Source organism: Prinia subflava, chromosome 4, assembly GCF_021018805.1.
Source record: "Prinia subflava isolate CZ2003 ecotype Zambia chromosome 4, Cam_Psub_1.2, whole genome shotgun sequence".
NCBI classification, from domain to species: domain Eukaryota; kingdom Metazoa; phylum Chordata; class Aves; order Passeriformes; family Cisticolidae; genus Prinia; species Prinia subflava.
The window spans coordinates 37,619,823-37,639,168 of NC_086250.1; the positions used below are offsets into that span (position 1 = coordinate 37,619,823).

Genomic DNA, 19,346 nt, shown 5'->3' on the forward strand with positions numbered 1-19,346 from the left:
AAGAACTCCTTCAAATTATAGCTCATATTCTTTCCTTTCCTCTTCTTCCCCATATGAAAGAAAAATGAATTTAAAAGGAGTAATATAAGAAGAAAAGGAATAATCTTACTGCTAAAAATAAGGACTATGCAGTAAGGTATGTCATGCTTTTCATCATCATGAAACCATGATTTTTGAGAAGTATGTAATTCACAGAGTTAAATTAAGTAAAGAATTTCAAATGTATTCCAGGGGCTAATAGACATCCATTTCAGATGACTCAATTATTATAAGTGTTATTTATTTTCTTTCTTGGTGATTTTTGTTGGGAAGGGTAGAATGAAACAGCTCTTCTATTCATTAAATTGTCAACAGTTGATGGTATCTACGAGAGCATGTTTGAGCAGAATCAAAATTGAGTTAGTTTATTATTATGCACAATAGTTTTTCATCACTCTCTGTTTGCCTGGTTTAATGTTTATAATTTGCATAGCAGTCAGCCAAGTGAAATATGTGTTTAAAAGCAAGACACTTCATATGGATAGCACAGAATTCCAGTCTGAAGAACACACACACACAATCCAAATTTTGTTTGCCAGGATATCTACAGAATTGGATATTCCTTTTCTAAAGGCAATTCCCAATAAACATATTTATAATAAAAAGATTCTCTGAAATTCTCTTAAACCCTCACCTATTCTCTTATCTCCATTTTGCAGAGAGGAAGAAGACACAAACAATTTAAGTGATTTTATTAAGATCACCTAGAAAGGATTCAGCAGATACAGCATGCCAGGTTTCTTCAGTCCCTGTGCCTTAGTAAACACAGTCCTTCCTGTCATTTTATGCTCGATTTCTGGGTAGAGGAAAACACACTTCTAACCAGATAGGAAGAAGCTAATCTATTACAACATTCCAGCAGACAAAGCATACATGGATGAAGACCAGACCTCCTCTAGACAACAACCCTGGTCAACAGGAATCAGATAAGCTCAAAAAGTAGGATCATTTCTGAGAAGGAATGGTGCAGTCAGGTCAAAACAGCAGGCAAAGCAGTGGGTAGCCTGTGATAGCAGACTTCCTTTTTTGTGTTAGTAAGGCATCAGTATTGTCTTTTATAACTAGAAAAGTTGGTTTACACCTTCATTCGTATACCCTTTGCTGATGCTAGGAAAGTCAAAGTGTTTAGATCAGCATCTCCAACTTCTCAGAGGATTTTTTTTTTGCTACTTTAACCAATGTAGCAGAAGGATCTTTTGCTCTCCATATTAGTCCTGTCAGACACATAGAAACGAAAGTAATCTGGGGTAAGGGGTCAAAAAAGCTGCTTGTTTTGAGAGGACAGTTGAGGAAGGTAGAGACTAGGGCTGATCAGGCAGCTGTGGGGAAGAAACAGGACTATGTATTTGAGATGAAGTCCCAGGGAATGGATGTATGCTTGCTATGAGAGGATAGGGCCCCCAAAGAATGCCACAGGTTTTGAGGCTGTACAAAGATTTCCCCTTGTCCCACCAACACAGTCCTCAAGCCACATTTGCAGTTCCTAGCTCTGTTTCCAGTACTTGAAGTTGCAAACATGCCTTCAGCAAGCTCCACTCATGAACTGCTCTTCTTGTTTAACCTCAAAGTTACTTTTTGAAGCATAATTCAGACCTGGTTCAATTAATGCTCCCAAAACAAATTTCAGAGACTGTTCCCTTCTCCTCTCATTACACAGCATCCCCTGGCAGCTGCACTGCAACAAGGACACATCCATACCCAGCTGACTTCAGAGACCAACTTGAACTCTGAGACTAAGACTATGTGGTAAAAAGACAATAAATTAACAACCATTAGCTAAAAATAACCCTGCCACTCCCTTGAAAACAGAGTCAAGTCTTCCTGGCAGTTTATTCTGGGTTTGGCTAAGAATAGAGTTACTGTAATTTACAGGATAAAACAATTACTGCTATAACTAGTCAGAAGTAGCAGAAATAATTGAGGCAAATTTTGCTCAGATATGACTAGACCAAGATCTTCCCTCTGCACTAAAACACTTTGCAGTTGGATCTACAGGGTTGGTTTTTAGTACATGCTGAAGAGTCTTCAGCTTCTTCCCTGACTCTCAGCAGGTATTTCTATCTTTCAAGATGCTCTCACAGTACCAACACTTCCCTGGAATGTGCTGTACAATTTGCTTTACTGCCTTCAACTATGTAACAGGATCAGATGCACAAGTGATACATACTACAAAAGCAGAATTGACTTTTAGTGTGCTTAGTTGCAGAATTGCTTTGATTCCTCTTGTTACGAACACATGCAAATGTTAGCTGAAATACCTATCTCCACATAAAGCAGATACCAACGCAGTCATATGTCACAGAACATAGGGACTGACGTGCAGCATATGGAATGAATGATGGCTACCTTAAAATAATTGCAACTTTCTATTTTCTCTAAAAAAAAGTACAGCTACTTTGGCCCATTGAGAGTATTTATGTCAAAAGAAACCAAACACCAAACAACTTCTGTAGGAAACCGTATCTAAATCAATTGCTAGTGAACCATCACCAAAATTTGCCTGACAGTGAATGGGAGTTACTATGGCATCTGCTGAAATAATTCAGATGAGGCCTCATTTATTAAAACAGTAAATCTATACCACTATTAATCAAGCATGATACAAAGTATTGATCTAATTCTCACTCCCTTAGCTGGTACTCAGAGGCACTAATTAAGGGAGCTGCATAACACATCTCGTTTTCTTCTGAGTTGAACTATTAGGAAATGCAATCAGGAGTAAAGACGAAGGCTAAACTGCAGTTTTATGGATCCTATATGGCTGTTTCTGAATAGCCCAACAAAACAAAGTCAACAACTCTGAATGTGGCTGTTGAAATTTTGAAGCATTTTGAAGTATATTAATTGTGATGAGAATTTCTATATCTGTCACCTACTTATTATCCAGACCCAGCAGTCCATATGGGCCCTCAAATCCCTTGACTTCTCCCAACATTGCTCTGAACAGGACTTGAAGTAACACAAACAAGTGTAACATGGAACCAAACAGTCCACATATGTTGGAAGACTTCATATGCTACAAGAAAGGAAATCTTAATCTCTGTGAAGGAAAACAGCAATGAAGATCATTTCAACTCCATAGTTTAGTTTTGCTATGCATGTATTTCCACCAGCTATTTCAAGAAAACATTTTTCCAATTTAGCAGCAATAATTCTGGATTTTATATGGAAGTATATGAACTATAGACTTAGTTATAAGATAACTCTTAGTTTCCAGAAATAAGAACAGCTAATCATTATGAAGAGTGGTGCTGCCTCAGGTAGCTGAAGGGATAAAATGTTTTTTGCCTCAGTGTGAAGAGTCCACAGCCAGGAATTATTTCTTTAAGAAATAATAAAATAGGAGATTCTAAATACATGATTTTCCAGATCCAAAAGGCTCACTTGATTAAGCAAGACTTACTTTTAAAATTAATTCCTCCCTACAAGTTGGTGAGGAAGTGATCTGGAGTCAGCATTAGCTTACTTCAGTATTTTACTTCTGGAATCAATCTTGGAGACAAATGCACCAGCTGTTAAAGATAAATTTGTGTCAAGGGAGATAATTTGGATTTATATATTGAAAAGTAGGTTAGTACTGCCTTTTCCCTTGCCCCCAGACTTGGGTTTTATAGAGTCAGCAGATCTCACAGCTTGAAAAGAAACAAGCCACAAACAATTGTTCAACAGTAGGAAAACAATGATCATAACTCATCATATATCTATTTGCACCAGAATCCTGGTTTTGGTATGATGGAGGAAATTCTCATAGAAAGGAACACTTATGAAGGCCATCTACAGTGTGGAAGTCACTTAGTTCACAGAAAACTTTGAAGGTACAACTTTTTCTTGTTGCTCATTTCTGATACAGCTCTCCAGACTTGTGAAGCCCACAAGAAGAGGCAAGCTTCATCTGAAGAGATTATAGCTCAATCTGCCCCTAATCTGTGCTTGGAAATGGACAGCACTCCAACACAGTCATCCATCCTTGGAGCCTAAGAACAATTATCAATGGCAGCACTTCATGCTTTCCCATTTAGCACTTACAGAACTGGAAACAACAATAGCTGTTTTAGATGACAGAAAAAGAGATATTCACAGTCACATATGATTCAACACGGAGTAACATTAAACATAAACCAGACCTATTTCTTTCACATAATACTTGATTAAGTCAACCAGTTTAATGAGGGAAATCTTTTATGAAGATTTAGAGCCCATCGAGGAAGAACCAGGGGTGACACAACACTCCTAACATTAAGTGAGTCATTTATCTTATGTGGTTAAGTGGTTTGGAGAGGTCAGGTGCATGGTTCTCTCCATTAACTGTCAGTGCAGTACAAGGTGAAAATGTCAGATTTACAGGTCTACCTTTGGGATACCTAAAGTAAATTGGGAGGCATCCCACCACACATAGTCACTAACTGACCCCTTATCCTAATCTGAGAAGTTGACATCATTACTCACACTCTTATGAAACAGTGCGACCTTTGTTATTTATTGCAACACTGCTAATTGGAGCTACCTGATCTGCCCCATGCTTTGTTCAAGCTTAGAAGAGAACTACAGTTCTGTCTGTCTTCTCTTGGCTTCTGGCCTTACTCAGTCAATGTTTACTAGTATCATTTACTAGAACTAGCATTTTAAATTCTTTTATTTTTAAATTCTACTGAAACTTCATACACACAAAAATATAAAGAAACTTCAAGAAGAAGAGAAGAGGGAGTGTCAAGATGCATGGGACATGAATTGCCATAAGCTATGTTCTGCCAAGGCTTTTCAGAAGGTATGTGCATGCACTACAGCCAAGAATTTGGCTTAAAAATCTGAAAAACAACAAGTTTTAACTTTCTTTTCTTGTTATTATCACACTCTCTGTTGTTATTATTCAACTCTCCTTGATGTTATATTACCCAAAATACAGAAAAAAGGAAGATAAAGGAATGTATTTCCATATAAAAATGGATGGAAAAAAAAAGAAATTAAAAGCTATAGAGCCTAAAATATTGCTTGGTAATATCAATTCATTTATGTTGTTTATTTTCAAGAAATCACTATGCTGGACAGAAAATAAAACATTTCAGAGGAATCAAATCAAACATACCTTTAAAAAAATAAAATGTGCCATTCTGAAATAATTTATATGAGCACTTTCTTCCATTTCTCTCTAGATCTAAATATTATTAAATTTTACTAAAGAGAAGAGCTGCACTCATTCTAAAAACAAAATGAATTAGCAACATATAACATATATAACAACATAGAAATAATCACATTAGGACAGATAATATTATAATAGGGGAAAAATTGAGTCAAAACCTCTTGGTATTATCTGTATCAAGTTCAAGAGCACACTAGGAAGTTTCTAAGGACAGGGTATTTTGAAGAAATACAGTCTCCACAATACAGTAAAAAGAACTGTTTACATTAGAAGTAATTTTTGAAAGGACCAGTATGAATTTAAGAAATTATGTTTTAATTTTTGCATTATTTTAGCACTACAAATAATAGCTAGGGATCAGAATTAAAGTGTGTATTCTACAGTTCTCTTCCCTCTCTCAAAACATGCATGTTTATAGTTGTAGACAAGAAGAAAACACATCATTTCAATTAGGGATCAAAACTGAGCACTGGATTACTGTTAAAAACAGTCAGTCTTCTCAGAAATCAGTTCTGAACTACCAATTACTACTTCTATATCTGGTCAATAAGGTTACTCACCTTCTCTCATGTCACAGTCAGAGACAAGTGTATGCGTTTAACCTCCCCATCACGTAATGTCCTACGGGCAGGGAGAAATGCTCCCTGTGCATCCAACACAAGGCTGAACCAGCACAGCACCCAGGAGGCAGGTAACATCCAACCATGGTGCTGCTCCAAAATAAAGTGGGGCAACTTTCTGCACTGTGCCTTGCAGCCAAGGAAGGGAAAGCTAAGATGCTTTTAGACTGATGGTGGCCTTTTGAACAGTGACTTCAGAAAATTGAAAGTGTCTGTGTTATTCTGATAGCCCTCAGAATTTGTTACAGGAACACTTCTGTGTCACATCAAAGCATATGACATGACAGGATAAGCTGCACCACACTGCAGCATCAGGGTTCAATTCCCATTGCCTGTCCTGACAAGAGCTTTTCCAACTGCTTTCTTATTCCAAGAAGTTCTAGTGCTTTGACATCAAGGCCAGCCCTCAACAGCCCTCAACACACTGCTAGAAGTCTCTTAACACCTTCCTAGTCCTATTCATCATAAAGGAACATAGCAAGTATTAGGCCTATTCCTGGTCTCTTTATTTTGTCTGGGGTAAGGGGAATGAAAATAAAAAATACCAAGCTTTTCCTAAAAAGTTACCATATTGTTAGCCAGCCAATCAGAATAACTTCAGCATCACTATAACTGTTTGTTTGTTTGGTTTTAGTAGGAAGATGATAGATTAATAATGTAACAAAGATCCACAAGAAGTATACCCTACATGGCAAGTCTAGCCAGGTCCACACATCTTATTCCTACTCTCGAACTACAGACCATAAATCTACTGTTTGCAAACAGATCCTTCCTCCAATCAGACTGGCTTATGAGGCACACACTCAAGGAACACTACTGACAGGACTCTGGAAACAGGAGCCTAGCTACATATCCCTATTGGAAGAATATTTCCTCTTATGTGATATCCATGTATGCACATACTTTTAAAGCTCCACTACTTTTTTCCATAGTGCATGAAGATCAAATGCAGCAGCAGTCTGCTGCAGACCATCATTACCAAAACAAAGTCAAGTTTTCACAATGTGAAATGTTGTGAAAGACTTCACAAGACTCTAGTATAACTACCTCTGAAAAAAGTACCAGATCTAGTATCCCCAAGTATCCCCATAAAAGTACTTCAGAAAATTAGTGGTGAATGCATTACTCATCTGATCTTTTGAGTAGTTTTTAGGTAGACAAAACTTGGCCAGACAATGCAGGTTGAGTCTTTAATCAAGACCTCACCTTAATACTCTACAAACAAGACATCCTAGAGCACTGGCTCAATACTGACTCAAGAAAACCACTCACCTACAGAAACTGGCTTAAGAAACAGCTTTTTTCAGGATCTAGACTTTCGGGGAAGTCTAGCCACATCTGACCGCATTCAGTGCATGAAAAAAGAAGGTGACATACTGGCTCTGTGTAACTTCACACTACTTCTCTGAGGTGTCAAAATCAAATAAAATTGGAGCAGACTATGACTTTACTAAACATTTGGTAGTTCTAATAGTCTAGATATTTCTGAGTAACCTGCAATATTCTTCTAGTCAGAGAGTAGACAAATCACAATCTTCTGAAGTCTGTTGTAATGACCTATTTCTAGTTCTTTACTGTTACCAAAGGGAAGATATCACAAAGCAAGAATTGAGGGCAGTGCCAAAAGCAAATGGATACACGTCTCCCCACGATACCTCCTTCCCTACAACATCTCTGGACTGTTAAATAAGGGCTAATCACTACTTTATGTCAGCTGCAGGAACAAAGTGGTAGGGCACACAACTGTTTTACTGCAGTGATGCTAGAACATCACTGAACTGTGACACTGTGACTGAAGCCCAAACACCTCCAGTGACCCTTTGCAGTTAAATGTAAAGACAGTAGTATCAGCAATTCTTTTCATGCTACCTTTGACATGACGGTGCAAGTAAAATCACATTATTTGCAATTTTGCAATTAAATCTGTAATTATGCAATTAAAACCCTATATTAATGCTATGTTCTCATGTACTCCAAAATCAGAAAGTTACAGATGTTCCACTATTTTCCTCTCATTTTACACTTTCACTATCAACAGATTGGATTTCAAAATGGGGACTAATTCATTGACTCCATTTGTAAAGAAGGCACTACCTAACCAGCACTGTATGTGCTAATTATTAACTCTCATCATAATAAAATGCAAAGTGTTGCATAAATTCCAGAAATGCTCAATGGAACTGATTTTCCATTATGTTTGAAAAGCACTACAGAGGGAAAAAGGTCTGTTCTAGCAGCTTATAAGAAAAGAAAGATACTGGAAAAATTATGTAACAGTACATGTTAGGGCAAAAAAATTACTGAAGCCTGAAGGTGCCTTTCATCTCAAATTAAATACAGCACAAGGATCAGTGGTAAAAGAAAGAAGAGGTGGGACAGCTGGGAGAAACAGAAGAAAAAATTCTCATTCATTAGAGAAAGAGGAAAGAGATTATTTATCTGCAAAGTGTTAAATTGAACTTGCTGCAAAATTGATCAAATCTCTTCAGACTCGGAAATACCCACCGGCAATTATTGATCAAGAATAGTGAATGTGCTACAGACCATGTTTATGTGCCATACAAAAAAAAAAGCAGGGGAGGAGAACTGTTGTGTTTAAAACACACAACTTTGAAACACACTCAACTGCTGAGTTAATGATTGCATGAGTTATTGCAGCGATGTGTATGAGGATAGATGATCTTCAGGAAAACATACCTGGCTAGATTGAATGCATCATCAATCAGGCCTGCTCGATTACTGACGGAGATAACCTGCAAGGGGCAAGCACAAAAATTGAACCATTTAGGGTCATGAAACAGCGAAGTTCATCTATGAAAGCAGATTTTAGGTGAGGAGCTTACCTCATGGTTCCTTGTTAGTTGACTAATTAGCTGCCTCCAATTCCTAATATCATAATTAACTCTAAAGTAGCCAGTCTGGTTGATGTTCCCCAGCAACCAACTTGCCTCTTCCAAAGCAGGAATTCTGTGGTGTTCTGGAAACAAAGAAGAAGAAGGGAAAGGGTCTTGGTTTTAAACTTAAACATTCTAAAGATGCATCTGTTACATTTTCTCCTTCTTTAAATATACATGAAGGCAGTAAAATTAATTCAAATACTAACATAAACACTGTGTTTGATTAATAATTTCCTTTATCTGTTCTGATGTAGAGAGATGTCAGCTGACACTCCCGTGGGGACCTTTTACAGACACAGAACTTCAAGTGCGCTTTTTCTTTCCTGGCAAATATTATTTTCATGAAAGGTACCCACTTTAAGTCTGGTACCCTTATTCTGGTCATGCTTAAATAGTTTTCTACAATTGTAACTCAAAAAATTCAATGGATGTGCTATAGAGAGAAGAGTAAACCTGTGATTAAAAAAATTGATTCTTAAGTGTTTCTGCATGTATTTGATTAAGTTTTACACTGGATTTTAAATTAAAGTACTTCCAGTTGTACAGCTTCTAGCTGCTAAGCACTGAGAGCCTCCACTTTAGAGGTAGACCAATTAACCTTATATCACCTAACCTGTTCTTCATCTTTCCCCTTGTTTTAAGTAATCACTTCAGGGCTGAAAGTCTAAATTTATTATCGTTTTTGTGCAGTCAGGCACTCCACAGCTATTTGCAGGAATTGGGATTTCAAAATTTCAACAACAGAAATGCCCTGAACTCACAACATGCACTTTTTTATTATGACACAAAGCATCAGGCTTCAACACCTCTGGAAGAAGTCTTCAATTTAATAAATTATTTTAACAAAACTAACCATGAATGAGAACTCATTAAAAATTCAGAAACACTTTCTTCAACCAATAAAATTAGTTTGTACACTGTTGAAGGAATAATCTTCTCATTAATTTTTAAAAATAAAAAAGAAATACATAAAATTTGCTATAAATATATTTCCATTAGGGAGTTGTTCAGTGTGCTTGAATTCCCTGCATGAGAAAATGAGAAAAAAGTTAGCATTATGGTCTTTACAATTCACACATACTATCTAGGACATAGATAGTATGTGTGAATAAAGAAATTGATTTGTTTCAGTCTTTCTTATGAAAAAAGTAATTTCTGAGGAAATAATACTTAACTAGGGCTACAGATAAAGTTGTGCTTCTCCCTTGACTAACAGCAAACACAAATAACTACTACTTTAAGGTGCAATAAGTACAAAGATCAGTAAGACCCGAATCTTAAAACCACATAATTCTATGTTTAAATTCGTGGGCCTTCATTGTGCAAGTGGATTCTGATAAAAACCTGTGAGATTACATAGAAAGTCCTCTTTTCTCCTAGGTAGTTCTGAAACCATTAAAATGTCTGAAAAATACACTTATTAAAAATACTAAGCCCAGAATATTCAGTTGATGCCTGTTCAATTCAATTGTTATTGCTCTTATCTATGGTAAAGCACCAAGCAGATCCAACATATCCTGCAGAAATAGGACTGAGAAAATCTGAATTGAGTCCCATGGGTGCTCATACTGTCAAAGCACCTAAGCTGCTTTTGCCACACAACCTGATTTGGGGCAAGGCTGTAGCACTCGGGTGTCCTTTCGTCCACAAGGGGCTGTACAGATCAGTCCTAAGCAAACTCTCTTAGACTTGCTCCTCTGTTTAAATCCTTTTTTTCATGAGGTCCAAGTCAGAACCAGCCCATTGCTCCATCCTGTTTAGAGAAGACCTGAATCCTGTTCCTTTGTAACCTTATACCACCTTAACACAGTACAGCTTTCTGCCCATGCTCTTTGGTTGCAAACTAACCTTTAAATGCCACCAGTTCAGAAAGCAGCTACGTGTAACTGGTTAATCTTTGCACCTCTACAGTGCTACCTAAAAGCATACCAAATAGGCTATCAGCACACATTAAACAATATCTGGGTAAATACATACATTAAATGGAAATTTTCAAAAATCATGAGTAATCAAAAAAATACATACACCTTTTCTTCTTCGAGCATTTGTATTACATTTTCACCTCCAAAGTGAGGAAATTGCTTATGCTTCAACAGAGTATTGAATGATATTTGCCAGTCAAACATGACAAGTTCAGAATAAGCTATTTCACATGTAACAGCTGTGCAACACCCCCAACACATATCGCTATGAAGGAGGAGAGTATCTTTTCAAAGCACGATGGTATTTATTATTGCTGTTTCAGTCAGTTTAAATACAACCATAACCTCTTGCTATTATTTTTCAATAAGATCACTGATGGATGGACCTTCTCTTGAAATAAAGGACAGATCTTTCACACCTCCTCAACACACATAAAGAGGTAGCTATTTTAAGGGACTGCCTGATACATGTGCTTCATTTAGTTCTATATAATTTAGTAGAATTTGATATTTGTGTCTGTCAGTTCTCATCCTTTCCTATAAAAGAAATTCTTTCTTTTGGTAATTACAGGCACTAAACATTTCTATATACCTGGATAATGTTTCCACTTGCCACAAACACATTTATTAGTTTCCTATTAAAAGTATTATAGTTGGAGAAAAGGTAGCAACTCAGCATTGAACCGTACATTAAACCATGTGTGACTCTCTAAATAAGAAAGATTTCATTTGGAATGAAACCCATCTCTGAAGGTTTCAGTTCACATCTCAAAAGTAAATCTAAAGTATATATCCCATTGTATTTGAGATCAAAGGGAAATTTTTTCCATCTCCTTCCATCAGACAGTGCTTTTCCATGGTCATGTTTTACATGCCTCAGAAAATAACACTGCTCTAAAACCTCTAGCTTTGCCACATATGTATCGGAAACACTTAGGAGGAAATGGTTAAACTTTATGACATTTGTTATGAAGTAAAAACATCAGTTAGGGTCCCATTCCCAGCCTGTCTGCTCTCAAAGTGTGAGATAGTCCCTCCAGCTGGTGCATGTGGCTTGAAGTTCTGAGCTCTCCCAGCAACTTCAATTCCATCAAAACCAGCACAGGAGGTAAGTCTGGGAAAAGGGCACCCTTCCGCTAGATGGTACTGCCAAAAGCATGGACCAAACACAGTTTCAGTACCATTTCAAGTCTTCAGACTCACAGCTATTATTTTAACTCTTCACTTTATACAACCCCTAGCATACTAGAAATTGGCTTATGCTAGTAGAATCCTTACTGGGGGAATTGACTCCATTTTGCTGCAAAAATAACTGCACAAGGATAGCAGAATTTCTTAACAACAACAGCAAGCAAAATTTTTCTGACAAAAAAGTGTCCCATGAGGAATTTCACAATAATTTATACTAGTTTTAACTAAATTCTGCAAATGTTCTTGCAAGAACTTTTCATACAGGGAGACGGCAAACCAGAAGAAAAAGCTCTATCTTATTTGCCATGTTGCCATAGCTCCACGCTGAAAGAAAATATTTTGGTACAGAGACTAGCACAATAAATGGAACACATCAGGAATTATGATCATGTTCCATCTCACATAATTCTTTCTTCATATTACCCTTCCATCCATTAATATTCCTATATGATGGAACTGCAAATGTCTAAAGTGATACAACACAATGTAAGCAGGAGTCTTTTGCTAGATCTTCACTCAGCTGTTAGAATAAGGGGAATGATTCTGACTCATTCTGTCAAAATTACACAGTATTCCAAATCCTTTATCCCTGGTCCTCACTACAGCTGGCTGAGGCTCAAAGCAGGACCTGTACGTTGATCTTTCTTCACAGTTCTTCCCCTCCTCCTACTTTTGAAAGATAAAAGAGGGGACTCTGGAAGCAACACAGGTAAAGCTCAGCAGCTGAGCTTCAGAAAAGAAATGAAATGGTATTTTTCTAAAGCTGCAACTAATGCTGTGCTCCCCAGCAGGCAGCCAGCAAACCCCAGCTCAGAAGCATCTGTCTTCTACAAAACACTTCCTGGAGAAGAATCTGACTGTTGAGTGGCTTAAAGTAGAGATTATCTAGTAGGAGGTGGCAAAGCAAATTGGGACTTGCTGTTGGAAGGGGATTGCGCTTTTTGTTGAACTTTCTTTCCCCCATCTCATGGCAATCCTGAGGAGATATTAGGAGCCATCTGAACAGCAGTCACTTCAGCTGAGATAGGGAGGTTATCAAAGGAGTATTTCCCTGGAACACAACAGCTCAGCTAACGAACAGGAGGCGGGGATGGAAAGGGCAGGGAAGCAGACTAAAGCTGTGTCAGCCAGTTCAGCAGCACTTGCTGAGTTGCATGGAGATGTTTCCTACTTAAAGACTGAGCAGTGATTCCCAGGGAACAGCAAGTATGCCTTTATCCAAAGCCCTGCTCACCTATTGGAAATTGATGCTAGCTAAACCTCCTCACTTGAGGTTAAGGTCAGTTCTGGATTTGCAGAAACATGCACAGGTAAGCCTGTGCTCTCACACCTAGTACACCTTCATTAGCAATCACCAACACATTCCCACAAGCCCTGCTCAGCAGTCATAGGGATGGAATGGGTTCAAAGCTAGTTCTTGGCTTTCTACCCACTACTGATTTTGGGCTGATCCCAAAACGCTGTGGATACATGTTCACAGATCATTACAGCAACTACAAAAGTGGCAACTTATCTAAGAGAAACAGAAACAAGCCTTGGAATATGACAGAGCAGAAGTTTGTAACACCAACGATTTCAACAGTGCCAGCAAAATTTATCATTCAGCACACCTGCAAGACTGGCACAAAGAGGCACAAAGAGGCACAAAGAGGCACAAAGAGCACTTGCAGCTATTTTAGCATGGTGTTTCTGACCTCGGCATGGATAGGAAGGTTTGGCACAAGAGGTTTCCTTTGTGACTGGTTTAGAGTCACTTGAAGCAGAACAGTCTCATCCATGGCCATGGGGAGTGATCAGAGAAAAGGTGGTGATGACCCATTCGTGCAGCACTCTGAGAGCAAATGAGACAGCTCCATTTCACACACCAGACAAACTGAACCCAGTAAAAGCACCATCAACTGATGGCTGGTATATGAACTGATGAGTAGAAATATGGTTACATAAATGCTGTGGTTCACTGGGCAAGGAGAAGAGAGACTGGCAGATGCATTTGCAAAATTAAAAGCTTTCAAAACCATGCTTGCATACCTTCAGCAAATAGGTGGGAAAAGCTATATTAGATTTAAAACATCTTGGATATTATGCACTTTGTCAAACAAGTTGCCAAGGCCTGGCACTCCTCCCTGCACGATTTCCTGCAAAGGACGATGAATTATAATTCAAAAAGACACTTTGTAGCTGTAAGTTCCAGTGTGTTCCTTCACTTCAGTGCTGTGAAGAATGCATCTAGCACTGTTGCCAGCAAGTGTGGTGACATGCAGTTATCTGAACTGATCCTCCTCAGCATATTGAACAATCAGTGATCTGCATGCTCGCTATCTCTGGCATGTTGCCAGGGACAGACAAGATGAGGACACAGCAGCAACTCAATCATCCCAAATTCATGCTGCTCTCACAAAGCTGGAGAGCAGCCTCATATCCCTTGTTCATGAGAATACCAACTGGTATCCTACAACACCTTGATGAGGTCAAAGACAGTAGCAGAGAGGATGCAAAAATCAACAATTCTCTCTTTTGTCTTTCTAGATTTACATGAAGGAAAAGACTCTTATATCAGCAAATAAACCATTCTTGGTGAGCTGGGTTTTCTCCTGGATATTGTTATCTGAAATACCACCAAAATTGAACATTTTTTGATGTATTTCTGCATGTAGCTATTTCAAAACTGCTGTGGCTTCATTTCCCTTAGATAACCCACCGACACGGTTAATTTTATTGGAAGATTTAAGTGATATGCCAAGATATCACAGTGGTAGTCACCAGCTTGAACCCTTTTCCCTACTGGCAGCTGAAATTAGGTGTGTGATCAGTAATGATGACTCTGTTGGGTTTGCATGGCCAGGTTTGGTAGCAGAGGGGAGGCTAGAGAAACGGCTCTTGTGAGAAGCTGCCAGAAGCTTTTCCCATGTCCAGGAGAGCCAACACCAGCTGGGTCCAAGATGGACATGCCGCTGGCCAAGGCTGGTCCAACTGGAATTGGCAGTAATGCCTCTGTGATAACATATTCAAGAAGAAGGAAAAAACTTATTGCTCAGATGTGATTGTGGCCAGAGAAGAGTGGAGTAAGAACACGTGAGAGGAACAACACTGCAGACACCAAGGTCCGTGCAGAAGGAAGGGCAGGAGGTGCTCCAGGCAGGAGCTGAGACTCCTGTGCAGCCCCTGGTGCAGACCATGGTGAGGCAGCTGTGCCCCTGCAGCCCCTGGACATCCACAGGGATGCAGAGATCCACCTGCAGCCCATGGAGGAGACCCACACCAGAGCAGGTGGATACCTAAGAGAAGGCTGTGACTTTGAGGGAGGGACCCACGTTGGAGCTGGGGAAAGACTCCTCTACCAGAGCAGAGGGAGAAACAACCTGTGATGAACTGACCATAACCCCCATTCCTTTTTCCCTGTGCCGCTGGGGGAAGAGGAGGCAGAGCTGGGAAACAGGAAGAGGTGAGGAGTGGGGAAGACATTTTAGGATCTGTTTTTACTTCTCATTATCCTGCTCCCATTTTGAGTCTGTTTTGCTGAGACAGTTCTTTGTGAGGGGTCTCTAACTCAGACCTTATGCGAGACCCATGAACACCTGTTATATTCTTTCTCCCCCGTCCAGTTTCTCAGAGGGAAAGTGATATCACTCCAGAGGGGAGTGATAGAGTGACTTTTGTGGGTGCCTGGTGTCCAGCCAGGGTCAACACACCACAATAACAAGCAACAGAGAGCTGTACACTAGCTCCTATCCACTCTTCCAGTCGCACTGCAAGCTCCTTCAGCACAACAGTTTAGTCAACAAGAAAGAATTGCCTACTCTTTCCTAAAAAGCACATGAAAACCATCCTCATGAAAAGCATTTACTCAAAAGTTGATTTGAGGATCTTCATTTGATTACACTCTAAGAACAATGTGAGAACTTCCAATCTTCCAAATATCCTCTGGAGAAGTTTGTTTCACCTCCAGCTTGAAGAGTTTTTCCAAGACTACTCACCGGAGCAATACTGATACAGTCCTCTATACAACAGAAAAGTCTTTAGGGTTCTTCCAGTCCATAAAAATCAAATCTGGAAACTGTCCTTTGGAGTCTCAGAATTCCTCCCTTATCCCCATGAAAGAAACACATCAACTGCCTGCAGAAAAACTCTCAGGAATATCATACAAAATCATGTATACCAGCCTCAATACATAGCAGCATGTACAATCAATCAGACATGGAGTATACATTCAGGCATGTTCTTACTGACATTTAAATGTTGAGAAATTCTTCACCTGAGCTAGAACACAGCAAGTAGAAACAAGAGGACATTCTTGCTGTAGTCATAAGTTTACAGTCTCATTTTCAATGAGGCACAGCAAGTGAATGAGTGAGTGAAAGTAATGAGGAAGAACAAGGATAATGACAATAGTTAACAGTGTCATTGATTTGCTACACATGAGACTGATGACTCGGAAAGGTTCCTCTTTAATTTCTATATAGTAGGCAGCCCAAAATAATTGCTCTCACTGGCCATCATTAATTTGTTGATTTCTTGAAGGCATTCCAATAGAAGCAGTAGATCTTAAAAGAGTGGGTAGCAGTTTTATGGACTTGTTCCTCCACAGGACTCTGCAAGTAAAAGGCAATGAGGAAGCATCTATGTAGGTAACAGTAATATACTGAACTTTGAAAGTGGGAGTGAAGGGAGGAGTCATGCATGTGCAACCTAATGAGATGGGATGATCAACTCACTCTGAAGTCACTGGGAACCTTTCTAATAACTTCAGTGAGAGTTCAATCAAGCCCTAAAGGACAAAAGTAGAGCAGGTCATTAAGGCAGACTCTGAAAGTGCAAACAGGTCTTGAAGAATTTTGGAAGTGTTAATGTTAAAAAGTATGGCCAAAGCAGTAAGTTTCTGAAGTGAGGCAGAACCTGTATGCTTTGATAAGAGTATGTTTCCCAGGTATGAAAATTACTCTGGTTGCAGGCACATCCCTAGATCATTCTATCATGGGAGAAGCATAAAACATGTTACTTTCTCATAAGCTGCAAACCATCCAGGTAAAGAAACACATACTTTGTACTGCTAGGAAGCTGGACTACTCAGATTTCTATTGAACAAACACCACTAATTTCTAGTCCTTCCGGCTGCTAAGCTCTATGTGACTAATATATTTTAGTAACTTTAGCAACTTTTAGTAAAAAGAGAAAAAAACATCTCACGCAGGTTTGACTCTCTCCCACTGATTTTCTATTAGAGGGAAATCTCTGTACCTTTCTAATTATACAAGAAAGGGTCAGGTCTCCCTCTACAGCCCACATGTCAAGTGGATGCATGCAACCTTCTTTTCCCTTCTATATAATAATTCTAGTCAAGTCTCCATGTGTCTTCCCTCATTCTCTTCAATTCTAGTCCAAAACTGTCAGACAATGTAGCATGAAGTGCTAAGGAAATAGATAATTATTTCATGAAATTTCTGTGGTGGGCTTCCTTTCTTAGATGATAAAAAGCCACTGGTATATAGCACTCACTCTCCTCCAAACAATAACTATTACTGTTATGATCATGCAGGAACTGAGGAGGAAGAAAATAAGTAGTAAGCAGAACAATACACTTTTGAGGTCCAGCATATGGTTATCTAATAGAGAGAACAAATACTTTTGACAGATTGAAAAGGACAATTTTAATGACAGCAACCATTTCTTAGACCTGATTCAGACTTCAGACTGAGTTAAAAATGCTAGAATTCTAAATGTACTAAATCATACTCATCATATCTGCTTTGTTATACAATATTACATTTAACTTTCACCAATCAATAAAGTGAATTGCATTCATCAATGATTTGATATGTGTTGCCAAATATAAAATACTTAGCACTTTACATTTCTTTGTAAAAGCTTTATATTGTACTGTTTAAATTCTGCAATATTATAAATCTACATTGTTGCTCATCCTTCATTCCTCCTCCCTCCCTTCCCAGCTCTGTTTTTTTGCAATTCATTTTAAGCAGTTAAAACTGGGTGCAGAGCAACTAAACAATTATCTAGGATCAATTCCAAAGATACATTTGAGGAAAACACAAGTATGCTTTATGAGATTCCACTGGGAGGAAAGTTTATTTTTACCTGATTTGTTAGACACCCATATAATTGCCTCTGATGAGATGTGGCTCGTATTTCCTACTGCAATTGTTAATGGAATCTGCCACAAGTAGCTGCAAGACAAAGGAGGGGGAATCTAAGAACAAAAGTACTGAACTGATTCTTCTCACAGCAATCAGGGATCATGTCAAAGAAACGAAAACACATCTCAGTAGCAGTATAAAGATCTGTGGATTCTAACAAGTTACTTTGATTTTGAAATGCATTTGCATTAGCAATAAAACAAAGAAAAATAAATTTTAAAAAAAAAACCCTAAATTATATTTTACATTTTTTCACACATTATCACCATATGAGGACTTCTTAACAAAGCTTTTCCTAGTTTAAGAAAATGCTTCACAAAAGAGGGAATAATGATTTCTCATAAAAAGAAGAATACTTTACATTTATTTAGAAAAAACCTCCACATAAGACATGCTTTGATTTATAGAGACTTCAAAGTTTAAAAATACCATACTATTCTACCAATTTCTTAAAAAGTTACAATGGGCTTTCACTGCTGCTGGTTTATAAAAACAAAATGAATGGGACAGATCTCCACTTCTTGGCACCACTTATGACCACCTGTGCATATGCAAACTGGACAAAACACACTACATGTGGGTTCAGTGATACACTGGTATAATCAGACTCCATCTTCTCTACAGGGTATTACAAATCGTTTCTCATTTGAAGTAAATGTTATAAATAACATCTTCATCTCAATAAACAGAAATTGACTGTATGAAATGAGTATTTTTACGGACAGATGTCATGGTCTTCGTCATCAACTCTACTTCTTCATTCTCAAAAGTAGCATTTCACCAGTCAATGAAAAAGTAGGCATTTGTCTCACATGTCTGCCATGTCATTTTGTAAATCAGTAAAGGGAAAGCACTCAGTAATGATACAGGTGGTCCCACTGCCTTAGGTGCCTTACAGGTGGTCCTTAGGTAGGTGGTCAATGGGAATATGTGTGCGGTTAAGTAAGGCAGCACAGCAAGAGACTGGCCCCAACCCAGATATTACCATATAATACCACTTTCACACCAAGTAAGAATATAATTTTAGACTGATTGCATTAAAATGGTGCAAAGATGAGTGTGGGCTAGCTCTCTCCTGCTAGTACACAGCATTGCAAAACCAGCCCATGGAATTGAAGAAAAAATTAGGTTTGCTCCTTTCCACTTATGCAGAAGCCTGCTCCACTGAATTACAAACACCACCCAAATGTTCCACAGCCACAGTCAAAATGGGCTGGCTTCCAAGGGCTGCAGTGCTGGCATGCCTTGGAGGCTGGGGGAGGGACAGAGCCCTGCCCTGCCACCACACTTGGCTCACAGCTCTCCACCCATTTGCAAAGAGCCCCCACACACAGGAATATCCACTGCTTAGAACAGAATGGTGTGCAGGGAAACACTTGGTCCATACA

The 19,346-nt window shown here is 38.7% G+C and overlaps 1 protein-coding gene across 1 annotated transcript in view; it reads right to left on the reverse strand.

The window, feature by feature from the left end:
- The window catches only part of TRHDE (thyrotropin releasing hormone degrading enzyme), a 213,906-nt gene that overhangs the window by 38,998 nt on the left and 155,562 nt on the right, over positions 1 to 19,346 (reverse strand). Inside the window, exons 10-12 of the mRNA XM_063396448.1 lie at positions 17,900 to 17,988; positions 8,643 to 8,776; positions 8,497 to 8,552 (exon numbers count right to left, since the gene is read on the reverse strand). Of these exons, the coding sequence (XP_063252518.1) occupies positions 8,497 to 8,552; positions 8,643 to 8,776; positions 17,900 to 17,988 (279 nt within the window). The remainder of the gene's footprint in view (positions 1 to 8,496; positions 8,553 to 8,642; positions 8,777 to 17,899; positions 17,989 to 19,346) is intronic.